This window comes from Salmo salar, chromosome ssa06 (assembly GCF_905237065.1).
Source record: "Salmo salar chromosome ssa06, Ssal_v3.1, whole genome shotgun sequence".
Lineage (NCBI taxonomy): Eukaryota > Metazoa > Chordata > Actinopteri > Salmoniformes > Salmonidae > Salmo > Salmo salar.
The window spans coordinates 79106075-79132473 of record NC_059447.1 but is presented as its reverse complement, the minus strand read 5'-3'; the positions used below and the strand labels follow the sequence as shown (position 1 = coordinate 79132473).

The following is a 26399-nucleotide window of genomic DNA, read 5'->3' as shown; positions in this document are numbered from 1 at the left end:
TCCTGATAAAAATAAATATTCTATTCATCACACTGTCTACACAGGCCTGTCTGCAACGAACTCGAAACATTGTATCAACTATTTATAGTCAGAACCCCCCCCCCAAGCAATAAACATTTCAGAACAACTATTACTGAATTATTATCCTTACACTTTCAAAAATACTAGTCAAATAAGACATGGGAGGGATGACGACTTTTGGCAAAGAGATGTATTTAAAGACTAATTAAAATCAGAAGCGGATTTAGGTACAGGCGACATGGGCAGCCGACCACAGCAGCATCTTGCCGGGGGCGGCACCGGGCGCAGGGGAGGGCGCTGAAGGGAGGGTTCGCCCAGGGCACTATACAAGCTAGAACCGCCACACACACATGAAACAAATAGCCTACAGCTGTGTCTGTCCCGAGCTCGCTTGAGGGGAAACTCTGAGGGCCCAGAATACTTTATACAATGTTGCAAGTTCGCTAGCTCAAGCTTCGGGCTGGACCCAACTATATGGCAGGGGGGTGATTTTCTGCACAACACCGCAACCTATTTCAGTCCAAGTCAAGCACTGATAAGAAGTAATCAGGTAGATAAGAAGTAATTCCACTGGATCAGAACACGACATTTTCGGTCGTGCTCTCCCTTTCGAGTGGTTATCGAAAGGGAGAGAGCTGGAAACATTTGTCAGGTATCCTATAGAGGCCTACTTCTATGCGTGCGCGTCCTTACTCAACATCGACAGGAGGGCCCTTAAACAAAAGACAACTAGATTGACAAAACTGGTAAATGGGATGAAATAAACCAAAACTTGTTTCTCACAAATGTAGCATAGGTTGTGTACTCTGCAAACGATGTGTCCAGCCAGACAATGAGAACGTGAAGACAGAATATTGAATGTATTACAATAATTACTGTAGCCAAAGCAACGTTGTTAATTGGAAATTGTAAGATTTAACGGTAAATGTACTATTGGTGATATGTAATGGGGAATTGATATACACTAACAAAAAACCCGCTAACAATTCACACAATGAAGTTATGAAACAATTTATGTGCACAAATTGGCGGGAGAGAGCGCATTCTAGAGAGAGAAGTGCATTGTGTTATTTGGCTGCATGGTCAATCCGACGTCTGCATTGGCCGTGCAGCATTTACTGTGATATGGCCTCAGCAGAACTCAGTGCATTCATACTTCTTGCGCTTTACGGAGCAGTGCAGAGCTGTTATCGAGGAAGTGAGTTTGTGTTTATACAAGATGTACCGACCCGCCTACCGTCAACCAATCCGCATTGTTACAAACTTTGGCCTCTGCATGCTTCTGGAGACTATGCAATTGCGTCACACCCTCCATATGGAGCCTCCGACCACATTTTCAGATCAAGCATACATTTGATTTTAGTCTAGGCCTCCGCAATGGATAAGTTCACTGAGATGGGGGCAAATAATATATTTGTTACTGCTCGACTAAAACAATCTCGGTCAACCAACAGCCTAACGACCAAAGAATCAACCAGTTGACTAATTGGGGTCAGCCCTACTTTACTGGCATACAAACTGTGGATGGAAACGTGGTTAGTGAATAGGCCGACTATACTACCACAATGGAATTACTTTGCAGTATTAATACATGCTCATATGATGCTACAAGTAAAAGCTGAATGAATTCCTTAAATTAAATAACCAAAAATATTTCAGACAGGATGCTTTATTTAATAAAAACAAATAAACTTAGAAACAGAACATTGTTCTCTGGAAAAGACCTTGGCAGCCCAACAGAACAGACAAAACAATTATCCTGGAAAATTAACATGTGAAAATAAAAATACCCCCCTCCCCCCCACACACAAAAACGATCTTGAATGATTAATTCTTTAACTCCCAATATGATAGAATTTAACTGAGAAACCAAGAGAAGTAAATATGACATATTAGGGCTTGTAAGGCTAATGTAAGTGTTTTGCTGCCCCCTCTCTGGACAGCCTGTCAGCCTCCTCGTTTCCTAGGTACCCAGCGTGGCCTGGGATGTGCAACTGGAGAAAGAAGAGAGAGAGAAGAGAAGAGAGAGTCAAAGGCAGAAGGAGACTGTTAGTAATTTCAGTTCTGGACTGTTCAAAACAAAACTGTTCCAAAACTTTTTTTGATATCAGAAAATTATTGCAACCCCAACTATGTGAAAAAGTGATGTAATCAACAGCCAATGACAGTCATTGCAAAGCAGTCAAAGTATAGGTGTACTTGCATGTCCCGGTGGATAAAAAGTAACAGTCAGTATCTGGTGTGGCCAACAGCTGCATTAAGTACTGCAGTGCATCTCCTCCTCATGGACTGCACCAGATTTGGCAGTTCTTGCTGTGAGATGATACCCCACTCTTTCACCAAGGCACCTGCAAGTTCCCGGACATTTTTGGAGGGAATGGCCCTAGCCCTCACCCTCCAATCCAACAGGTCCCAGACGTGCTCAATGGGATTGAGCTCCTGGCTCTTCGCTGGCCATGGCAGATCACTGACATTCCTGTCTTGCAGGAAATCAGACATTCTGTGCGTGGTGTCATTGTCATGCTGTAGGGTCATGTCAGGATGAGCCTGCAGGAAGGGTACCACATGAGGGAGGAGGATGTCTTCCCTGTAATGCACAGCGTTGAGATTGCTTGCAATGACAACAAGCTCAGTCCAATGATGCTGTGACACACCGCCCCAATGGTGGAACACCGCACCCCAATGGTGGAACAAGCTCCCTCACGACGCCAGGACAGCGGAGTCAATCACCACCTTCCGGAGACACCTGAAACCCCACCTCTTCAAGGAATACCTGGGATAGGATAAAGTAATCCTTCTAACCCCCCCTTAAAAGATTTAGATGCACTATTGTAAAGTGGTTGTTCCACTGGATATTATAAGGTGAATGCACCAATTTGTAAGTCGCTCTGGATAAGAGCGTCTGCTAAATGACTTAAATGTAAATGTAAATGTAATGATGGACCCTCCACATCCAAATCGATCCTGCTCCAGAGTACAGGCCTCGGTGTAACGCTCATTCCTTCGACGATAAACGCGAATCCGAACATCACCCCTGGTGAGATAAAAACCGCGACTCGTCAGTGAACAGCACTTTTTGCCAGTCCTGTCTGGTCCAGCGACAGTGGGCTTATGCCCACAGAACTCTTTGGCCTGAATGCCAAACGTCACGTCTGGAGGAAACCTGGCACCATCCCTACGGTGAAGCATAGTGGTGGCAGCATCATGCTGTGGGGATTATTTTCAGCAGCAGGGACTGGGAGACTAGTCAGGATCGAGGCAAAGATTAATGGAGCAAAGTAGAGATCCTTGATGAAAACCTGCTCCAGAGCGCTCAGGGGCGAAGGTTCACCTTCCAACAGGACAACAACCCTAAGCACACAGCCAAGACAATGAAAGAGTGGCTTTGGGACAAGTCTCTGAATGTCCTTGAGTGGCCCAGCCAGAGCCCGGACTTGAACTGGATCCAACATCTCTGGAGAGACCTGAAAATAGCTGTGCAGCAACCCTCCCCATCCAACCTGACAGAGCTTGAGACGATCTGCAGAAAAGAATGTGAGAAACTCCCCAAATACAGGTGTGCCAAGCTTGTCGCGTCATACCAAAGAAGAGTTAAGGCTGTAATCGCTGCCAAAGGTGCTTCAACAAAGTACTGAGTAAAGGGTCTGAATAGTTAGGTAAATGTGTGAAGTAATCTTTTTTTTAATTACCAATAATTTATAAAAACCTGTTTTTGCTTTGTCATTATGGGGTATTGTGTGTAGATTGAGGGTAAACAACTATTTAATCAATTTGAGTGAGTCTAACCTTACAACGTGGGAAAAGTCAAAGGGTCTGAATACTTTCCTAAAGGCACTGTGTGTGTGTGTATGTGTGTGTGTGTGTGTGTGTGTGTGTGTGTGTGTGTGTGTGTGTATGTGTAATATATAGCTCACACACAGTACCAGTCAAAAGTTTGGACACATCATTCAAGGGTTTTTCTTTATTTTTACTATTTTCTACATTGTAGAATAATAGTGAAGACATCAAAACTATGAAATAACACATGGAATCATGTAGTAACCAAAAATGTAAAACAAATCAAAATATATTTTATATTCTTCAAAGTATTTTTTTTGTATGCTGTTCTTTGTATGCCATTTTTATATTTGAGAATTAACCAATGATATTAGGCCACACTTGGCCATGATTACAGACACGAGTCATCTCGCAGTGTTTGTGATCATACCCTGATGAAGACAGCTTGGCTGTCGAAACGTTGGATATTACATTTTTGCATCTGAGCTCCTAGAGTGTGCGGCTCTCCCTTATTTTCAAGATTCTTCAAAGTAGCCACATCAAGTTGCCTTGATGACAGCTTTGCACACTCCTGGTATTCTCTCAAGCAGCTTCATGAGGTAGTCACCTGGAATGTTTGAAGGAGTTCCCAAATATGCTGAGCACTTGTTGGCTGCTTTCCTTCACTCTGTGGTCCAACTTGAAAAACAAATTATATTCCCACTAAGCGCAAACCAGATGGGATGGCGTATCGCTGCAGAATGCTGTGTTAGCCATGCTGGTTAAGTGTGCCTTGAATTATAAATACATCAGAGACGTGTCACCAGCAAAGCACCCCCGCACCATCACACCTCCTCCTCCATACTTCACGGTGGGAACCACAGATGCAGATCATCCGTTCACCTTCTCTGCATCTCACAAAGACACGGCAGTTGGAACCAAAAATCTCAAATTTTTACTCATCAGACCAAAGGACAAAAGTCCACCGGTCTAATGTCCATTGATCATGTTTCTAGGCCCAAGCAAGTCTCTTCTTCTTATTGGTGTCCTTTAGTAGTGGTTTCTTTGCAGCAATTCGACCATGAAGGCCTGATTCACGCAGTCTCCTCTGAACAGTTGATGTTGAGATGTGTCTGTTACTTGAACTCTGTGAAGCATTTATTTGGACTGCAATTTCTGAGGCTGGTAACTCTAATGAACTTATCCTCTGCAGCAGAGGAAACTTTGGGTCTTCCTTTCCGTTGGTGGTCCTCAAGAGAGCCAGTTTCATCATAGCGTTTGATGGTTTTTGCAACCGCACTTGAAGAAACTTTCAAAATTCTTGACATTTTCCGGATTGACTGACCTTCATGTCTTAAAGTAACGATGGACTGTCTCTTTGCTTATTTGAGCTGTTCTTGCCATAATATGGACTTGGTCTTTTACCAAATAGGGCTGTTTTCTGTATACCAACCCTACCTTGTCACAAAACAACTGATTGGCTCAAACGCATTAAGGAGGACAGAAATTCCAGAAATTAACTTTAAGAAGGCACACCTGTTAATTGAAATGCATTACAGGTGACTACCTCACGAAACTGGTTGAAAGAATGCAAGAGTGTGCAAAGCTGTCATCAAGGTAAAGGTTGGCTACTTTGAAGAATTTAAAATGTATTTTGATTTGTTTAACACCTTTTTGGTTACTACATGATTCCATATATGTTATTTCATAGTTTTGATGTCTAAACTTATTCTACAATGTGGAAAATAGTAAAAATAAAGAAAAACCCTTGTATGAATAGGTGTTCTAAAACCATTTTCAAATCAGGAGACCCCACATATTTCTTTATTTTAGTCATATCGAGAGCAGCTTACATTAGTAAGCCCATACATTTTCACACTGGTCCCCCGTGGGAATCGAACCCACAACCTCTATCAACTGAGCCACACAGGACACGCGACCCATTCATCATCCATAGTTTGGGAAACTATGTTCTATTCTTTGAAACCCACTACACTTGAAGTGAAAATATTAACAGATATGTAGAGCAACAGGCGTCATTGATATTTACCCATACAACCTCCAGCTCTTCATTTAACTTGTCAAGTTTTTCAAAGTCCTCTTTGTTGACGATAGGGCCACCAGATTTGAGCCTCCAGTTGTTCAGCTTCCAGTTCTTCACCCAGCTGGTGACGCCTGGAGGAAACAACACAACAGTCATTAAGATAGTCGCATTAGCAGGCCTAGCTAGTAACGTTAGATGCTGCATCATGCCTGCAGCATCACACAAAGCCATGTCACAATCAGTCAGTCCCTAGCTGATAGAGTGTTAGTAAAGTGCTATAAGCAGCACACACATACCATTAATGGTGAACTTGCTGTCTGTATAGAGCACCAACTTCTTGATGTCTATCTCTTTGGCCTGCTCCAAGGCTTTACAGGCTGCCTGTGCCATTCAGAAGCAAAATGTGGGATTAAATCTCTGTGGGGTTACAATCCAAAGGTTGCTGTGGCAATTCCATCCAAATAACAGCAATCTGGTTAAGAGAGTTCAGAATTAAAACAAATAAGACAAACACAGTACTTGCCTGTAATTCTGCCCTCTGGTTGGTCTGTCTTCCATCCAGCGGTTCTGCTACATTCCTACAGTAAAGAGTCCACATGAAAACCAACCCACTGTAGTGTCAAACAGTCTATGAGTTATAACCACAGACCCAGGCCTACTCACAGAGGATGGTCACGTCCCCAGTACACCCCGATCCCAGCTCGGGCTCCGGCCTTCCCATTGCCTGAACAGCAGCCGTCTGTGTACACCACTACTGCATCACCTGGAAAAACAGACTGTTGTCTTAATCATGTTTAATTAGTTTTCAATCATCATTATAGGACATTTGCTGCTACTATAAGCTATATTTGTAAGTTTGGGGTTTATTTGTGCATGTTTATGTGTATAGGTATGTGTATATATGACAGTCAAACATTGTGTTTTCCTTCTTGATTCTTTGCTTTATTTATTATTACTTTTTCATGTGTACTGCTGTATTTACTGCTTTTATGTTACCTTATATGGAATATACAAAAAATAATTGTTCACAAAAATTATGTTTTACATTTCTAAACAAAAACAAGAAATATGATTTAAAGGAGTAACAGGTATATTTACCCATGTAGGTGAATCCATCAGAGCTCTTTGAAGATGCGCAGCTGTCTTGAGATGCCTCCTGGGACGGTTTAGCTCGTTTGGCAGGGGACACCACCTCCTCCTCCTCCTCCAGGTGATCATAGTGTCTCTTCTGACCAATGGGAATATACTCAAGGGCCTCCGGGGCCCTTCTTGGGAGTGTTCCCTCATAGCTGGTTCCTGAAAGATAATACCTTGGTGTGAGTAGAAGTCTGATTCTGCTGTGCCTGAATGTTGCACTACTTGTCTAATGACAAGATAGGCTGCCCATTCCTAAAGCCAGTAACAACAGTACCCATTGTATTGTCATTTCACAAGAACAGTGACCTATAGAGAAAGAACATAGCCATCGCTCTACCCTCTGACACGTCTGGTGTTATCGACATTGCTTTGCCTCTCACGAAAGCCCAGGCATCCTTTTCAGCAGCAAACTTCTTGTAGCTGGCATATGGGAACTTGTCAACTTGGCTCTTACATTCATCCCTGAAAAAGTAAACACATGATATTCAATGTGAATAGAAATGACAAATGTGTTTAAAGACACACTACAGTGGTAACTAGCTCCCTAGCTAGGCAACTACTACACAGCTCACCAAGTTTGGTAAACTCCAGGCTTGAATCCTTTCCTCACAGCGTAGAAGAATTTGCCTTTCACCATCTCCTCTGTGCCAATGCAGACAGCCCTGTGTATTATACTATAAAGAACGGGTAACCTGAACATCACTTAGACCAGCAATTACTTAAAAGTGGAAGCACCGGTCATTGTCTTAATTTCAGAAATGTTAACAAGTTGAACAAACTAGCTATGTGTTAAAATACAAGGACAACTATTAGCTAGCCATCATTGGAAACAAATGCAGGTATGTAAACAGTGGCTAGCTTGCTAGACCACTAACCCAAAACAAACACATTTTGCTAGCTACTACCTGACAACCGTAATGTCAACACACAACTCTACAAGTTAGCTATACATTTGAACATGATCTTCGCTGACATACTTATTTTTGGACTCGGTATTTACATTAATGGCTTTAAAGTTAACGATATCTGCTGCACTGATCTGTTGATGTTAAAAATCACACTTCCGTGTTCCCATGATTCCTTCCACGACGTCCTTGTATACTCATCTCGCGAGATTCCGGCCTCTTCCCTGGCCGTCGTTGATTGAGGTAGGTCAAGATAATGCTCCCACTGATCGGAATTTCTTGTCAAACTGTTGTAAATGTGCACAGAATTTTCTAGTCCTTGTATCAGAGTTCATGTAAGACTGTTGATGCGTTAGATTATTATATTTACGTTTTTGGATGGCCGTTGTGTAATGAATTGTATAAAGTGTTTCAGGATAGACCTAACATGAAAACTGAAAGGAGGCATAACTGGCTCGTTGAGGCCCATGTGTTCTTGTAAGAATTGCCTGTAGTTCGTCGACTAGTGGCTTTATTTAACCGTTTTAATATTTTCCTTTTGTCAAGTGTCCTGACAGTTGTTTAGCCTAAAGTATGGTTGAGTACTGTCTGTAGTTCGTTGCTAGCTAACGTTAGCCATTTGATAATGAACCTGGTTTAAAGACGGCCAACTGGCTAACGTTAGCTAGCTAGCTAATGTTAAGTAGTTTAACTTGGAACATGCGACCCTATCTCCTGTACAATGTTTGATGCAATAGTTGTTAGGTTGGTTATGATGGCATGGCTACTAGCTAGCTAAGGTAGTTTGTATTTTGAATGTGTACATGAAATCAGCCATTGTCGACTGTTCGTTTGATCAACCTTAGCCGAAAGCGCTAGCTAGTAACTGCATGTCTGTATGGTGTGATGGAGTCGGCATGGACCACTCGGCTAACGTTTGTTAGTTTCAGTGTGTATACTACATTACCTGAAACTGCATGATGGCCAAAGACATACAGGACTCGGGAGAATGCTCAAATGGTAGTCTTGTCTTTCATTAATTCCAGAGACATAGGCCATGTTCAGTACCAGCGCCAAAATCGTGAAGCCCAATGGCGAAAAGCCGGATGAGTTCGAGTCTGGCATTTCCCAGGTAAGCTATGGCAAAGCTGTCAATATATGGCACTTCATATAAAACTTCCTTAGTCGCTTGGCTAATGCTGTAAGCAGTATTCAACATGTCAGCCTTCTTTCTAGGCTCTCCTGGAGCTGGAGATGAACTCGGACATGAAGGCTCAGCTGAGGGAGCTGAACATCACTGCTGCAAAGGTAAGGATCCTGTACTGCATGTCTTGTACTTGCCTTCATTCTGACTGTTTGATCACACCATTTTTGGATAACTGAAGATGAACGTGGTAGGAGTTTGTCTGATGCTTAGTAAAAGGAGCTGTGTTTGAGTTTAACCCCAATGTGGACATCCTGTGAGGTTGCTCTTGCATGGCTCTGTCCTTGTGGCGTATGGGAGCGTAGCACTTCAGTGTTGTGACGTACAGTCCCGTTCCACGACGTTGGAGAGCAAGCTTTGTCCCCGGCCCTCCGGCTGGTGAGGACGGCGTTCTGTATATTCCTACATCTTCCCAGAGCCCTTTGGGCCATGACTGGGGGGCTAAACCATGCAGTGCATACAATTTTTCATTCAGACAGCTGAAGCACTCAAAGCATCTATTAAAGTGTTTGTATTTGCCTCAGTTTGTTCTAACTGAAATGCTATCCTTTCCCTCAGGAAATTGAAGTTGGTGGTAGCAGGAAAGCCATCATCATCTTTGTTCCCGTGCCCCAGCTGAAGTCTTTCCAGAAGATTCAGGTGCGACTCGTGAGGGAGCTGGAAAAGAAGTTCAGCGGAAAACACGTCGTCTTCGTTGCACAGGTTAGGGTGATGTTGTCTCGCTGTCCTGTTTTCCACAAGTTGCAGGGGCAGCTGCAGAGCTGTTGCGGTGACCCCGCTGTCGGTTAGCTTGGTTCTTTTGGGGAAGTCTATAAACAGACATCTTTAGTGCTCAAATATACATGTTTCTGTGCTGTGAGTGTAGCGTAATATCAACGTGGACATCCTGTGAGGTTGCTCTCACATGGCTCTATCCTTGTGGCGTATGGGAGCGTAGCACTTCAGTGTTGTGACGTACAGTCCCGTTCCACGACGTTGGAGAGCAAGCTTTGTCCCCGGCCCTCCGGCTGGTGAGGACGGCGTTCTGTATATTCCTACATCTTCCCAGAGCCCTTTGGGCCATGACTGGGGGGCTAAACCATGCAGTGTACATTATTTATTTAGAATGCTTGTTGGGCTTTAAAAGTCTGCCTGTGTAAATTGGTAATCCTTTATTTTTTTTTAACTGGCAGAGGAGAATCCTGCCCAAACCAACCAGGAAAAGTCGTATCAAGAATAAGCAGAAGCGTCCCAGGAGGTGAGTTTTGTTGTCTCGCCTGCATGTCCACGACTACATACTGTATGGAAGAGAGTGGATTGTAGCTTTAAAGTTAGAGCAAATGGGTGCTAGGTTTAGAAGTTGAAATTGTTGTGCCATATTTGATGCTGCCGTACTTGCACACCATATTTGGACCCAACGTGGACATCCTGTGAGGTTGCTCTCGCATGGCTCTGTCCTTGTGGCGTATGGGAGCGTAGCACTTCACAGTGCTGTGACGTACAGTCCCGTTCCACGACGTTGGAGAGCAAGCTTTGTCCCCGGCCCTCCGGCTGGTGAGGACGGCGTTCTGTATATTCCTACATCTTCCCAGAGCCCTTTGGGCCATGACTGGGGGGCTAAACCATGCAGTGTACAACTTTACTAACACCATGTTGTATGCTTTTAATGGGATCTTATAATAGGTTATTATATAGCTACACGATTAAACGGGGACAAACCATATAATGCAACTTTCCTTCCTATTACCTTGCATTACCCTACGAGTAGGATTTTTTAACCCTGGTGTCCTGACTAAATTCCCAATCTGGCCCACGTACCATCATGGTCACCTAATCATCCCCAGCTTCCAATTGTCTCATTCATCCTCCTCTCCCCTGTAACTACTCCCCAGGTCATTGCTGTAAATAAGAATGTGTTCTCAGTAAACTTTCCTGGTAAAATAACAATTATAATCTAAAGCAGACTCTGCTTGTCTCCAGTAATGATTTCAAAATACCTGTATAGCTATTTGATTGTTGCCCTTTCAATACATGCATAAAGAATCTTCCTCTGATTTTGAATGAGACTGATTGTAGGGAAAATCGTTTTCGCAAGGTTTAGAAAATTTCTGTAATTACCTCAAATGTCTAATGCACGTTGTGCTTTGTTTCTCCAGCCGTACTCTGACCGCTGTGCACGATGCCATCCTTGAAGACCTGGTCTTCCCCAGTGAGATTGTTGGCAAGAGGATCCGCGTGAAACTGGACAGCAGTCGGCTCATCAAGGTCCACCTTGACAAGGCTCAGCAGAACAATGTGGAACACAAAGTGAGTCATGTCGCAGTTTGCTAGTTCACCCACCTTAACCCCAACGTGGACATCCGGTGAGGTTGCTCTCGCATGGCTCTGTCCTTGTGGCGTATGGGAGCGTAGCACTTCAGTGTTGTGACGTACAGTCCCGTTCCACGACGTTGGAGAGCAAGCTTTGTCCCCGGCCCTCCGGCTGGTGAGGACGGCGTTCTGTATATTCCTACATCTTCCCAGAGCCCTTTGGGCCATGACTGGGGGGCTAAACCATGCAGTGTACAACTTCTCTTGACTGACGACTCAAATGGTGTATGTGCTGCAAATGTCTTGTGCCAAATGCATGCCTTTTGTGTTGTCATATGCAATTGACATATTGATCATCATCATCCTGTAAATGTTGCAGTCTATGCAGTCGTTAACCAGTGGTTGCCTTTATTTTCAGGTTGAGACCTTCTCCGGTGTCTACAAGAAGCTCACAGGCAAAGATGTTGTTTTTGAATTCCCCGAATTCCAACTGTAGAGTGCAGATGACAAAATAAATGAGTTTACTCTCAATGTCATTGCTCTGTGTTCTCTGGGGATAGGGTGGTCAGTCATGCCAATCCCATACATGATGGTCTAGCCCAGGGCTCCAAACATGTTCCTGAAGAGCTAGCCTCCTGTAGGTGTTCTCCTACCCCTGTTGAAACAAACCTGATTCAGTTTATCAGCTAATTATTAGAATCGGGTGCGCTAGATTAGGGTTGGAGTGAACCTACAGGACGGTAGCTCTCCAGGAACAGTTGGAGAGCCCTGGTCTAGAGACTAATATCCTTTCAGAAAAGTATGTCTGTCAGAAGGACCATTAACTTGAGTAACTGAAGACTTGGAGCAGCTTTGATGACTGATCAGTTGTATTGCCACGTCCTACACCTTGTGGTGCTAGGGGGCTTTTTCAGATTGCTTTTGGGCCTCTGTAATGGTAGTATTCAATGGGTTTTTTTGCACACTGGGAAATGTCCTGATCCAATTATTAGATGTTGAGTGGAATTGACAGGTAATGTATTTGCTTATGTATAAATCCATCATTTGTTACAATCTACACTGGGATATGTGCCCAATATAGGCTATTGCTCACGACAGTCAAGTTTAAGCTTATGTTGTGCAGTGCGAGGCCACTGAGAGCTATTGGGCTGCATGGACCAGCAGTCCATAAATTAACATGGCTTCCTTGTGAGGAATACTTAAACTATAATCAGTGGAGTAACCTTAGGTTTTGAGGTAGGATGGGTGTAAGACTGTAATAGAAGCATTTGGGAAAAAATATATATAATCTATGGGTAAATCACTGACTGCAGGAAACAGCCTGGATGTGGACACATCCTTTACCAGAATTACCCGCCCTCTGCCACTTGATTGGAGAAGGTCAATGATCAACCATTTGACAGTTGCGCTCTGAGTGATGAGGAGCGTGTTCCTGTGACAACTGCTGCTGTCAGACTTGTATTATATTATACAGTGCCCCACTCATTCATATCGTGTGATTCCTGATGATAGTTCTTGATTTTATTGACTGATTGCTATTATATGGGATGGTTGAGCTGAAGCCTGGATACTCAGGACTCCTGTCATAATTACTTTCCCATCACCTATCCAGGCAGTCACCCACCTACAACTCAACATGTACTCAGGTAACACCTCCATGTCAGATACTCCATGTAGTTACACTACTGCTTTCATCAGTTAAAGGATCTGTTAAAGCCCACTGAAAGCTACACCTGCTGTTTGGTTAATGTTTTGCAGATGGAGGATTGATAGACTGAAGGACTAAGATCTAAAATTTGCCGGTTGCCTAAAACTGGCACTTTTACTGAAAATGTTGATTAATGTACACTGTCCCTGCAAAAATAAATGCAATTAAGGTCTATGACCTTGGGTGGAAAGACTGGTCTGTGGTTTCAAATTGTATTTAGTTCTATGTACGGGATACGCATGGTATACATCGTACAACGAAACGCTACAGCTTCCTTCTGGACAATGCCACAACAATAATACGAGTCTGACAGCAGCAGTTGTGATTGTGTGTAGTATGAATGTACACAGAGTATACCAAACGTTAGGAACATCTCCCTAATATTGTGAAGCCTCAATTCATCGGGACATGGACTCTACAATGTGTCAAAAACGTTCCACCGGGATGCTGGCCCATGTTGACTCCAATACTTCCCACAGTCGTGTCAAGTTAGCTGGATGTCCTTTGGGTGGTGGACTGCTACACTGATTGAAGTAGATTTAACAAGTGACATCAATAAGGGACCACAGCTTTCACCTAGTCAGTCTATGTCATGGAAATAGGTGTTAATGTTTTGTATACTTAGTATGTGTGCTATGGTGTGGAGAATAAGGACATGTGGTCAGTTCAAGTGTTCAGCAGGCTTGTAGACAGAAACTCTCTGAGCCTGTTGGACCTCATGCACCGATAAGGGAGAAAACAGCTCATGGCTGCGGTGTGTTGGGTCCTTGATGATGCGTCGTGCCTTCCTCAGGCACCGTTTAGAGTAGATAACCAGTCAGATCCAACTGGATCTGGTGGCGCTGGTCAATGGTGGGGTTTGTCTGGGCTATAGCGATGCCCACTTTAGCGACGCCCACTTTGGCAACCCACGGAAGAGGATTTTATGTCATTGAACTGTCTGCCAACAGTTCAATGGGGCTTCTGTCATCATACTGAAAGCAAGAATCATTAACTTCAGTATAGATACCACTGGAATATAACATTAAAACAAATAGGGAAACGTACTTTACCACTGATGCTTTTGAAAAATGAAAACGTCTGTCTATCTCATTTGGTGATCTCTCTTTAACACTTGAAGTGCACCCATATAGGCAGATGTGCCTATATGTTTCAATCCAGAATCTCATTCTTAATGCATACCATTGGTAATGAATATATCAAAAAGAGCAGTCTATAGAATGGGTTGACTGTAGTATGTCATGCCTTCACAGGTTTGGGAAGATTTGCTAACATGGGTGATGGATGGGAGACAGCGCTTCGACTGGACATGCCCAGTAAACTGGAGGTAACTTCAGGGCTCACAATTTGGCACATGCCATAGAACTGGGTGGTGTTCAGTAGGTGGAAGTGGTTTAAGACAGGGAGCAGGAGGCTGAGTGGCTGTGGCTCATAATAATGGCTGGAACGGAGCAAATGCAATGGCCTCCAACTCAAGGAAACCATGTGTTTATGTATTTGATACCGTTCCACCTATTCTGCTCCAGCCATTACCACGAGCCCATCCTCCCCAATTAAGGTGCCACCAACCTCCTGTGAGAAACACTCATCTTGGTTTACATTTCAAAATGTTTTGCTATGTTGTGCCCTTTTGAATCGTCTGGTGATGTGATACGTTGCTCCACAGGTGGATGGGAAGGGCATCCTACAGGTATCACGTTATGATGGGGCTGTCCTCAAACATTCTGGAATGATCAGCCATATCGAGATAGACACCAACCACTTGGTAGCTTAGCAGTTAACAGTGTTGGGCCAGTAACTGAAAGGTCGCTGGTTCTCATCGTTGAGTAGGTGAAAAATCTGTCGATGTGCCATTGAGTAAGGCACTTAACCCTAATTGGTTTTCGATAAGTGTCTGCTAAATTATGTAAATGAAACCACTTCAAAAGGTAGAGTAACACACGTGCATGGATACACACGCTGGTACTCTCTTTCACCCCACTGAACAAACAGATTTTGAGGCCCTGCAAAGTTCCTATGTTAAGGACTTGGTTACATGTTATGATAGTAACAGGTTGGGTTACAAGGTATCCACAATGTAACAGGTTGGGTTACAAGGTATCACAGTATAACAGATTGGGTTACAAGGTATCACAATATAACAGGTTGGGTTAAAAGGTAACACTTATAACAGGTTGGGTTACAAGGTATCACCATATAACAGGTTGGGTTACAAGGTATCACAATATAACAGGTTGGGTTACAAGGTATCACAATATAACAGGTTGGGTTACAAGGTATCACAATATAACAGGTTGGGTTACAAGGTATCACAATGTAACAGGTTGGGTTACAAGGTATCACAATATAACAGATTGGGTTACAAGGTATCACAATATAACAGGTTGGGTTACAAGGTATCACAATATAACAGATTGGGTTACAAGGTATCACAATATAACAGATTGGGTTACAAGGTATCACAATATAACAGGTGGGGTTACAAGGTATCACAATGGAGACATCGACATAACGCCTCTGTGGTAAACACATTGGCCCACTGTACCGTATACTGAGATAAAAGTCATCCCACCAGACAGAGCTTGTGCTACTCTTACTGCATCATGTGACGTCAACACACAGGAAACTTCCCAGACTCCTGTAAGATAGAAGCGTGCTATCTGACCCCTGTGGAGGAGGGCCAGTATTTAAATGTCAGGTGGATCGGCGATCCGGGAAAGATGTGGCAGGTCCTTCTCCCCCTCCAGAAAGTATGTCCAGCATTTTCCTATAATTCACTCCACTTGATTCAATGCCTGGGCCTGTCAGAGTGCTGATCGAGGATCAGTTTTGCTTTTTAGATCAGAATAAATAAGATTTCATGGACATGGGAGGATGTGATCCTAGATCAGCACTCCTGAGACTTTATCAATATGGGCCCTGTTCATTTTCATCCAGAAAGTGTTTTTAAACATCTTAATCAATTCAGTATTTAAATGTCCATATTCCAGACAGATGGGTAGACGGCAAATATATGTGTTTCAAAGACTATTAGTTAGGTAAACAATATTGAATGTGTATGTATAATAACTAAATCAAATCAGGTCTTGGCAAATGTGATGGCGATGTCTGCCATATCTTTGAGCAGTGTTGCACTTTACACTTCACTCTCTATTGTATTTGAATCAACCAAGTTTCTGTGAAAGCGAAACGTCATCGAAGTCGACAGTCGATCCGGCCAACGTATTATCTTTCCTAATGCAATTGCACCTGAATTCTGCTTCAGTACCAAAACAACTCCTAGACTACAACCAGTGATGACAATAACATTTAAACACATCCGTTTGCCTGGTCAAATGTGTGCACTGTAAAAAGAAAAATAATACTGTACTTTTCCATTTGTATAAATGTTTTCCCACATTCGTAGCGCTATGTAGCCTTGGCCTATCACCGCAAAAGTGTTTTGTAATTTGTTAGGTCACGGCATCACGTGATGAAGTAGGCAGCAGGACTTGAAATCCGTAACAGTGGACATGCGCATTCATGGCTCATTTCATCATGCAAATATGGATGAAGACAAGGTAGGCCTTACTAAATATGTGAGATTTTTAGAACTGGCTCATTAGATCATGTTTAGGCTACAATGTAGGCCTAGGTACTAAACATCCATAAAAGTTCAATCAGACAAGCTACCCTACTTAAATGTAGCCTAACATTTATTTGACCTGTGTATGCGACAATCAGATGGAAGTAGACCGAATTAAAACAGCCTAGTAAGGTACAGTATCTTTGCAACATTAAGTTGACAGGTAGGTAAAGCAGGTTTGGAAAAAGCCTTCTAAAGCTTTTGGGTTTGTCTGAGGTTTTGGGTTTGATGATAACTAATTAATAAAAGTGTAACATGCTGACTACACCGGGCACGCGCGTGCGCCATCTCGCGCATGTTGATTTTGCCCACCCACACCAGACTCGATGAGGACAAGCAGGTTGAAATATCAAAACAAACTCTGAACCAACTATTTTAATTTGGGGACAGGTCGAAAGCATAAGAAATGTATGGCAATTTAACTAGCTAGATAGCTTGCTGTTGCGAGCTAATTTGTCCTGGGATATAAACATTGCGTTGTTATTTTACCTGAAATGCACAATGTCCTCTACACTGACAATTAATCCACAGATAAAAGGGTAAACCGAGTTCGTTTCTAGAAATATCTCCTCCTTCATGCTTCACCTTCTTTGGACTTTATATGGCTGTTGGCCACCAACTTTAAGGTGCATTACCACCACCAACTGGACTGGAGTGTGGACCTGAGTTCATCTTCGAAACGCCCATGTGGGTATATGATCCTAAAACCAATGAGGAGATGGGAGTGGCGAGACTTGCAGTGCATCAAGCGTCACAAATGTAACCAAGTTTTATTTTAGCGCCTGGCTATGCAGACGCGTGAGCAGTGTGGGTGCAATGATTGAATAACATGTATTTGTTCATTTATTTTGCAACACTCACGCATGCGACGCGGACGGTGTGGTCAGCGTGCGTCCGCCATTGCTTGCATGTTGATTTTGTCCACCCACACCAGACGCGATCAGGACACGCAGTTTGAAATATCAAAACAAACTCTGAACTAACTATATTCATTTGGTGACAGGTCGAAAAGCATTAAACATTTATGGCAATTTAGCTAGCTAGTTTGCTTTTGCTAGCTAATTTTCCCTGGGATATAACCATTCCATTGTTATTTTACCTGAAATGCACAAGGTCCTCTACTTCGACAATTAATCCACAAATAAAAGGGTAAACCGAGTTTGTTTCTTGTAATCTCGCCTCCTTTAGGCTTCTTCTTCCTCTTTGGCAACCAACTTTAAAGTGCACTACCAACTGGACTGGAGTGGGGACCTCAGTTCATCTTTCAATCACCCACGTGGGTATATCCACCTAAAAACCAATGAGGAGATGGCACATGGGTAAATGCTCCTAAAAACCAATGAGGAGATGGGAGAGGCGGGACTTGCAGTGCCGGGACTTTCAGAACCAAGTTCTATTTTAGCGACTGGCTACGCAGACGCTCGTTGATGCGCGCGAGCAACGCAAGCGGTGTGGTCAGCATGTAAGACAGTGATGAGGGAAAAGTGGATCATACATGACGTACCGAAATACAGTGGTGTAAAGTACTTAGGTAAAAATACTTGAAAGTACTACTTAAGTAGTTTTTTATGGGTATCTGTACTTTACTATTTATATTTTTGTTTCAGGTCCAGCACACGCTCTTCCAAGGGGTATGTTCCCCACAAGGTGTTAATGTGTGTGTGTGTGTGTGTGGATATCCCTGATCATTTCTCCATTGAAATTCACATATTTCTCAGCTTTCTAGCAGGTGCATTCCACACCATCTAATGCAGTACAAAATGTTGTATCAACTCACATTATTTGAGCAGATTTGAATTGATGATGAGGAAAAAAGAAATCAAGCACAAATGTGAATTATATTTAGAATACTAGACTACATATTTCGTATATTAATCTTTTGTCACAGAGGATTTTCCTGTTGCATCAGGAGCCTTGTGAGTCCCTGAAAAAAAGCAGTTTTCTTTCTCTCCATGCGGGGGCAGTCACTGGGATCAGGGCTTGCTGTCAAAATCATTCTCTCTCGCTCAAACGCTAGTCCTAGGTCCTATTCCTGCAACATTCAAATGTACCAAAATGTATCTGAAATGCAGCCATACACATCAACAACCGTCATTTTATATAGCTTAATAACACAAGATAGATATTGGTCTCCACCAGGCTACGACATACAAGTGTATCCTAAGGTCTAAATTGTGGCCTGAGCTGGTCTAGTGGTTAGGGTTTGATTCCGTCCCATGCCCTTTTGGCACAAAGAACTCAGTCCACTTGATTTATTATTTGACCATGCTGGTCATTTATGAACATTTTAACATCTTGACCATGTTCTGTTATAATATCCACCCTGCACAGCCAGAAGAGGACTGGCCACCCCTCATAGCCTGGTTCCTCTCTAGGTTTCTTCCTAGGTTTTTGGCCTTTCTAAGGAGTTTTTCCTAGGGAGTTTTTCCTAGCCACCGTGCTTCTTTCACATGCATTGCTTGCTGTTTGGGGTTTTAGGCTGGGTTTCTGTACAGCACTTTGAGATATCAGCTGATGTACAAAGGGCTATATAAATACATTTGATTTGATTTGATTTGATTTATTTACACATTTCAAATATGGACAGTTCAAGGATATTTTACCCTTGATCTTGATAAGAAATGACCATACCAGAAATAGGAAACAAATAAAATAATAACAGTAGGCTACAACAACATTTAGTTTCCATTCATACGAAGTGGCGGGTAAATTGCCACAGTAGATTTGCTGTGGTAAATGATAAAATACTTGATTTCTATTGTATGGAATGTTTGCCATAGACACATCACCATTAGTATGTTCAAAAAGGACTAAGTTGTTCTGATTACAACCAACCAGAAGGTGAACATATCTTGAAACTTTGGTTGTAAGCAGGACTGTAGTACTGATATCATTTTTTAGGGAACGGTAATGACGTGACCAATAATGGTTGCAATTGAGATCAGCTGTGCGGGGGAATTTAGTGTGTATTGATGGTTTAACGAGACATCAACTGACAATAATCTAATCTAGTGCCACTGATGGTTGTAATACGCTCCTTGTTATTTGATTATATTCCAATAGGCTACATTCTGTAGGCTATCCGTTAGCCTATCCATTGTCACATAATGAACGGTGTGAAACCCCATAACAGGCTATAGTGTATCCCTGGCTGAGTTGATGAGCTGATTTGAGCCATCAGTTGATTGACAGATGTACTGTAGGCCTATTGTAGAACGATAAACTTTCCTCCAGTATAGATGCTCATCCAGGTTTTATAGTTAGGCTATGTATAATTTGTCAATATTGTTCTGGTCTTTGGTGTGGATTGAAAGCCTGTATTCTGTGGCTGTGATATTCAATTTTGTAAAGCTGTGACAAAATGATTTGAGCCTATCCAAAGACAGTTTCGTTAAGCTGAGACACTTTTCTTTGATGAGTAAATGATCAGACTATTAATTTACTATATCGTCCAGCACTGGGCGCAAACTCATGAGGTTCATGAGCATTCCCCAAACTATAGCCCTAACCTTAACCACTCTGAATGAATGCCTAAACTGGTAACTCTTTGAGTTGTTTCTGTTTTAACCCTGTAACCACACGGTATTAACCCTTTAACCATGCTGAATTTTTTTTTACATTCATCCATGAGTCAAAGGTCAGATTCGAACCCATGCTGACTCTGGCATATGTGTACTGGAGTCAGTGGCTGTATCTGCTGGACCACACAGGCACTGAGGAAATCAATAGAGGTCGACCGATTAATCGGAATGGCCGATTAATTAGAGCCGATTTCAAGTTTTCATAACAATCGGTAATCGGTATTTTTGGCCACCGATTTGCCGATTAAAAAAATAAATAAATAAATAAAAGGATTTACACCTTTATTTAACTAGGCAAGTCAGATTAAGAACACATTCTTATTTTCAATGACGGCCTAGGAACGGGGATTAACTGCCTTGTTCAGGGGGAATTCGGGGATTCGTTCTTGCAACCTTCCGGTTACTAATCCAATCCAACGCACGAGGAGCCTGCATGGCAGGCTGACTACCTGTTATGCGAGGGCAGCAAGAAGCCAAGGTAAGTTGCTAGCTAGCATTAAACTTATCTTATAAAAAACGATCAATCTTAACATAATCACTAGTTAACTACACATGGTTGATGATATTACTAGTTTATCTAACGTGTCCTGCGTTGCATATAATCGATGCGGTGCCTGTTAATTTATCATTGAATCACAGCCTATTTCACCAAAAAGGTGTTGATTTAACAAGCTTTGTTGCACCAATGTAACTAACCATAAACATCATATCATATCATAAACCTGCATATTTAGTTAATATTGCCTGCTAACATGAAATTGTGCCACATCTCTAGCGTTCATTGCACGCAGAGTCAGGGTATATGCAACAGTTTGGGCCGCCTGGCTCGTTGCGAACTAATTTGCTAGAATTTTACGTAATTATGACATAACATTGACATAACATAACTCGTAAGCATTCATTCAGACAGCACATTCGTGCGTTTTGCCAGCAGCTCTTCGCTGTGTTTCAAGCTGTTTATGACTTCAAACCGGGTGGGTATAATTTGTGGAACGTTCCAACAGGAATCTATTCCAAAAACTTCCTAATAACAAGGTTGCCAAAAAACAACGCATACAAAGCTGTATAGCGGAAGAATAAGATACCGGGTAGTGAGTTGTCTATGTCATTGCGTTTTTTCACTCATCACGTTTATTCCGAAAAATGTCTGTCCTCACTCTTGTTGCCTATGGACAAACATTAAGAATAAGCTACGTGGTGAGTTGATGCCTATTCGGCAACTAGTTAGCTAGGTTTGTATGCGTTGCGACTTTGTATGCGTTGTTGGTTGGCAACCTTTTACTTTACGTTTTTTGGAACAGATTCCTGTTGGAACGTTCCACAAATTATACCCACCCCTTCAAGCCTATCAACTCCCAAGATTAGGCTGGTGTAACCGATGTGAAATGGATAGCTAGTTAGCGGGGTGCGCACTAATAGCGTTTCAAACAACACTCGCTCTGAGACTTGGAGTAGTTGTTTCCCCTTCCTCTACATGGGTAACGCTGCTTCGAGGGTGGCTGTTGTCGATGTGTTCTTGGTTCGAGCCCAGGTAGGAGCGAGGAGAGGGACGGAAGCTATACTGTTACACTGGCAATACTAAAGTGCCTATAAGATCAAATCAAATTTATTTATATAGCCCTTCGTACATCAGCTGATATCTCAAAGTGCTGTACAGAAACCCAGCCTAAAACCCCAAACAGCAAGCAATGCATGTGAAAGAAGCACGGTGGCTAGGAAAAACTCCCTAGGAAAAACTCCCTAGAAAGGCCAAAAACCTAGGAAGAAACCTAGAGAGGAACCAGGCTATGAGGGGTGGCCAGTCCTCTTCTGGCTGTGCCGGGTGGATATTATAACAGAACATGGTCAAGATGTTAAAATGTTCATAAATTACCAGCATGGTCAAATAATAATAATCATAGTAGTTGTCGAGGGTGCAACAAGCACGTCCGGTGAACAGGTCAGGGTTCCATAGCCGCAGGCAGAATAGTTGAAACTGGAGCAGCAGCACGGCCAGGTGGACTGGGGACAGCAAGGAGTCATCATGCCAGGTAGTCCTGAGGCATGGTCCTAGGGCTCAGGTCCTCCGAGAGAAAGAAAGAAAGAAAGAAAGAGAGAAAGAGAGAATTAGAGAGAGCATATTTAAATTCACACAGGACACCGGATAAGACAAGAGACATACTCCAGATGTAACAGACTGACCCTAGCCCCCCGACACATAAACTACTGCAGCAAAAATACTGGAGGCTGAGACAGGAGGGGTCAGGAGACACTGTGGCCCCATCCGATGAAACCCCCGGACAGGGCCAAACAGGCAGGATATAACCCCACCCACTTTGCCAAAGCACAGCCCCCACACCACTAGAGGGATGTCTCCAACCACCAACTTACCGTCGTAAGACAAGGCCGAGTATAGCCCACAAAGATCTCCGCCACGGCACAACCCAAGGGGGGGCGCCAACCCAGACAGGAAGACCACATCAGTGACTCAGCCCACTCAAGTGATGCACCCCTTCCATGGACGGCTTGGAAGAACACCAGTACGCCAGTGACTCAGCCCCTGTAATAGGGTTAAAGAGGGGAACCGGCAAGGCAGAGATAGCAAGGGCGGTTCGTTGCTCCAGCCTTTCCGTTCACCTTCACACTCCTGGGCCAGACTATACTTAATCATAGGACCTACTGAAGAGATAAGTCTTCAGTAAAGACTTAAAGGTTGAGACTGAGTCTGCGTCTCTCACATGGGTAGGCAGACCATTCCATAAAAATGGAGCTCTATAGGAGAAAGCCCTACCTCCAGCCGTTTACTTAGAAATTCTAGGGACAATTAGGAGGCCTGCGTCTTGTGACCATAGCGTACGTGTAGGTATGTACGGCAGGACCAAATCGGAAAGATAGGTAGGAGCAAGCTTTGTAGGTTAGCAGTAAAACCTTGAAATCAGCCTTTGCCTTAACAGGAAGCCAGTGTAGGGAGGCTAGCACTGGAGTAATATGATCAAATTTTTTGGTTCTAGTCAGGATTCTAGCAGCTGTATTTAGCACTAACTGAAGTTTATTTAGTGCTTTATCCGGGTAGACGGAAAGTAGAGCATTGCAGTAGTCCAGCCTAGAAGTAACAAAAGCATGGATACATTTTTCTGCGTCATTTTTGGACAGAAAGTTTCTGATTTTTGCAATGTTACATAGATGGAAAAAAGCTGTCCTTGAAACAGTCTTGATATGTTCTTCAAAAGAGAGATCAGGGTCCAGAGTAACGCCGAGGTCCTTCACAGTTTTATTTGAGACGACTGTACAACCATCCAGATTAATTGTCAGATTCAACAGAAGATCTCTTTGTTTCTTGGGACCTAGAACAAGCATCTCTGTTTTGTCCGAGTTTAAAAGTAGAAAGTTTGCAGCCATCCACTTCTTTATGTCTGAAACACAGGCTTCTAGCGAGGGCAATTTTGGGGCTTCACCATGTTTCATTGAAATGTACAGCTGTGTGTCGTCCGCATAGCAGTGAAATTTAACATTATGTTTTCGAATGACATCCCCAAGAGGTAAAATATATAGTGAAAACAATAGTGGTCCTAAAATGGAACCTTGAGGAACACCGAAATATACAATTGATTTGTTAGAGGACAAACCATTCACAGAGACAAACTGATATCTTTCCGACAGATAAGATCTAAACCAGGCCAGAACTTGTCCATGTAGACCAATTTGGGGTTCCAATCTCTCCAAAAGAATGTGGTGATCGATGGTATCAAAAGCGGCACTAAGATCTAGGAGCACGAGGACAGATGCAGAGCCTCGGTCTGACGTCATTAAAAGGTCATTTACCACCTTCACAAGTGCAGTCTCAGTGCTATGATGGGGTCTAAAACCAGACCGAAGCGTTTCGTATACATTGTTTGTCTTCAGGAAGGCAGTGAGTTGCTGTGCAACAGCTTTTTACATTTTTTTTGGAGAGGAATGGAAGATTCGATATAGGCCGATAGTTTTTTATAATTTCTGGGTCAAGATTCGGCTTTTTCAAGAGAGGCTTTATTACTGCCACTTTTAGTGAGCTTGGTACACATCCGGTGGATAGAGAGCCGTTTATTATGTTCAACATAGGAGGGCCAAGCACAGGAAGCAGCTCTTTCAGTAGTTTAGTTGGAATAGGGTCCAGTATGCAGCTTGAGGGTTTGGAGGCCATGATTATTTTCATCATTGTGTCAAGAGATATAGTACTAAAACACTTTAGTATCTCCCTTGATCCTAGGTCCTGGCAGAGTTGTGTAGACTCAGGACAATGGAGCTTTGGAGGAATACCCAGATTTAAAGAGGAGTCCGTAATTTGCTTTCTAATGATTATGATCTTTTCCTCAAAGAAGTTCATAAATTTATTACTGCTGAAGTGAAAGCCATCCTCCATTTGCGAATGCTGCTTTTTAGTTAGCTTTGCGACAGTATCAAAAATAAATTTTGGATTGTTCTTATTTTCCTCAATTAAGTTGGAAAAATAGGATGATCGAGCAGCAGTGAGGGCTCTTCGATACTGCACGGTACTGTCTTTCCAAGCTAGTCGGAAGACTTCCAGTTTGGTGTGGCACCATTTCCGTTCCAATTTTCTGGAAGCTTGCTTCAGAGCTCGTGTATTTTCTGTATACCAGGGAGCTAGTTTCTTATGACAGATGTTTTTAATTTTTAGGGGTGCAACTGCATCTAGGGTATTGCGCAAGGTTAAATTGAGTTCCTCGGTTAGGTGGTTAACTGATTTTTTGTCCTCTGACGTCCTTGGGTAGGCAGAGGGAGTCTGGAAGGGCATCAAGGAATCTTTGGGTTGTCTGAGAATTTATAGCACGACTTTTAATGCTCCTTGGTTGGGGTCTGAGCAGATTATTTGTTGCAATTCTAAACGCAATAAAATGGTGGTCCGATAATCCAGGATTATGAGGAAAAACATTAAGATCCACAACATTTATTCCATGGGACAAAACTAGGTCCAGAGTATGACTGTGGCAGTGAGTAGGTCCAGAGACATGTTGGACAAAACCCACTGAGTCGATGATGGCTCCGAAAGCCTTTTGGAGTGGGTCTGTGTACTTTTCCATGTGAATGTTAAAGTCACCAAAAATTAGAATATTATCTGCTATGACTACAAGATCCAATAGGAATTCAGGGAACGCAGTGAGGAGCACTGCATATGGACCAGGAGGCCTGTAAACAGTAGCTATAAAAAGTGAGTGAGTAGGCTGCATAGATTTCATGACTAGAAGCTCAAAAGACGAAAACGTCATTGTTTTTTTTTTGTAAATTGAAATTTGCTATCGTAAATGATAGCAAAACCTCCGCCTTTGCCGGATGCACGGGGGGTATGGTCACTAGTGTAACCAGGAGGTGAGGCCTCATTTAACACAGTAAATTCATCAGGCTTAAGCCATGTTTCAGTCAGGCCAATCACATCAAGATTATGATCAGTGATTAGTTCATTGACTATAACTGCCTTGGAAGTGAGGGATCTAACATTAAGTAGCCCTATTTTGAGATGTGAGGTATCACGATCTCTTTCAATAATGGCAGGAATGGAGGAGGTCTTTATACTAGTGAGATTGCTAAAGCGAACACCGCCATTTTTAATTTTGCCCAACATAGATCGAGGCACAGACACGGTCTCAATGGGGAAAGCTGAGCTGACTACGCTGACTGTGCTAGTGGCAGACTCCACTAAGCTGGCAGGCTGGCTAACAGCCTGCTGCCTGGCCTGCACCCTATTTCATTGTGGAGCTAGAGGAGTTAGAGCCCTGTCTATGTTCGTAGATAAAATGAGAGCACCCCTCCAGCTAGGATGGAGTCCGTCACTCCTCAACAGGCCAGGCTTGGTCCTGTTTGTGGGTGAGTCCCAGAAAGAGGGCCAATTATCTACAAATTCCATCTTTTGGGAGGGGCAGAACACAGTTTTCAACCAGCGATTGAGTTGTGAGACTCTGCTGTAGAGCTCATCACTCCCCCTATAAGAACATCCAATAGTCAAAGGTATATGAAAAACTAATTGTAGAGAGAGAAATAGTCCTATAATTCCTATAATAACTACAACCTAAAACTTACCTGGGAATATTGAAGACTCATGTTAAAAGGAACCACCAGCTTTCATATGTTCCCATGTTCTGAGCAAGGAACTTAAACCTTAGCTTTTTTACATGGCAC

General features: G+C 42.9%; 2 protein-coding genes and 4 non-coding genes across 8 annotated transcripts; 5 read left to right on the top strand and 1 right to left on the bottom strand.

Annotated features, from left to right (window-relative positions):
- Positions 1-1672: 1672 nt before the first annotated feature.
- On the bottom strand, positions 1673-8047 carry LOC106608109 (ribonuclease H1). Of its 3 annotated transcripts, none has more exons than XM_014205826.2 (9): positions 7959-8047; positions 7531-7632; positions 7296-7420; positions 6920-7117; positions 6485-6584; positions 6345-6399; positions 6118-6202; positions 5828-5952; positions 1673-2015 (listed from the first exon to the last, which is right to left on the bottom strand). In XM_014205826.2, the coding sequence occupies exons 2-9, from the start codon at positions 7593-7595 to the stop codon at positions 1929-1931; spliced, it is 840 nt and encodes a 279-aa protein (XP_014061301.1). In that variant the 5' UTR covers positions 7596-7632; positions 7959-8047; the 3' UTR covers positions 1673-1928. The 3 variants fall into 3 exon arrangements, with proteins under 3 accessions (XP_014061301.1, XP_014061299.1, XP_014061298.1); XM_014205824.2 differs by having other exon boundaries at positions 7936-8045; XM_014205823.2 differs by having other exon boundaries at positions 7531-8022.
- LOC106608110 (40S ribosomal protein S7) lies at positions 8023-11866 on the top strand. The gene is made up of 7 exons (XM_014205827.1): positions 8023-8106; positions 8889-8974; positions 9079-9150; positions 9605-9748; positions 10219-10283; positions 11182-11332; positions 11754-11866. The coding sequence occupies exons 2-7, from the start codon at positions 8900-8902 to the stop codon at positions 11829-11831; spliced, it is 585 nt and encodes a 194-aa protein (XP_014061302.1). The 5' UTR covers positions 8023-8106; positions 8889-8899; the 3' UTR covers positions 11832-11866.
- Positions 9287-9509, top strand: LOC123743588 (small nucleolar RNA SNORA73 family). The gene has a single exon (XR_006770444.1). It is a non-coding gene; the product is annotated as a small nucleolar RNA SNORA73 family (small nucleolar RNA).
- LOC123743587 (small nucleolar RNA SNORA73 family) lies at positions 9919-10141 on the top strand. The gene has a single exon (XR_006770443.1). It is a non-coding gene; the product is annotated as a small nucleolar RNA SNORA73 family (small nucleolar RNA).
- On the top strand, positions 10440-10664 carry LOC123743586 (small nucleolar RNA SNORA73 family). The gene has a single exon (XR_006770442.1). It is a non-coding gene; the product is annotated as a small nucleolar RNA SNORA73 family (small nucleolar RNA).
- Positions 11373-11595, top strand: LOC123743584 (small nucleolar RNA SNORA73 family). The gene has a single exon (XR_006770440.1). It is a non-coding gene; the product is annotated as a small nucleolar RNA SNORA73 family (small nucleolar RNA).
- Positions 11867-26399: the final 14533 nt, after the last annotated feature.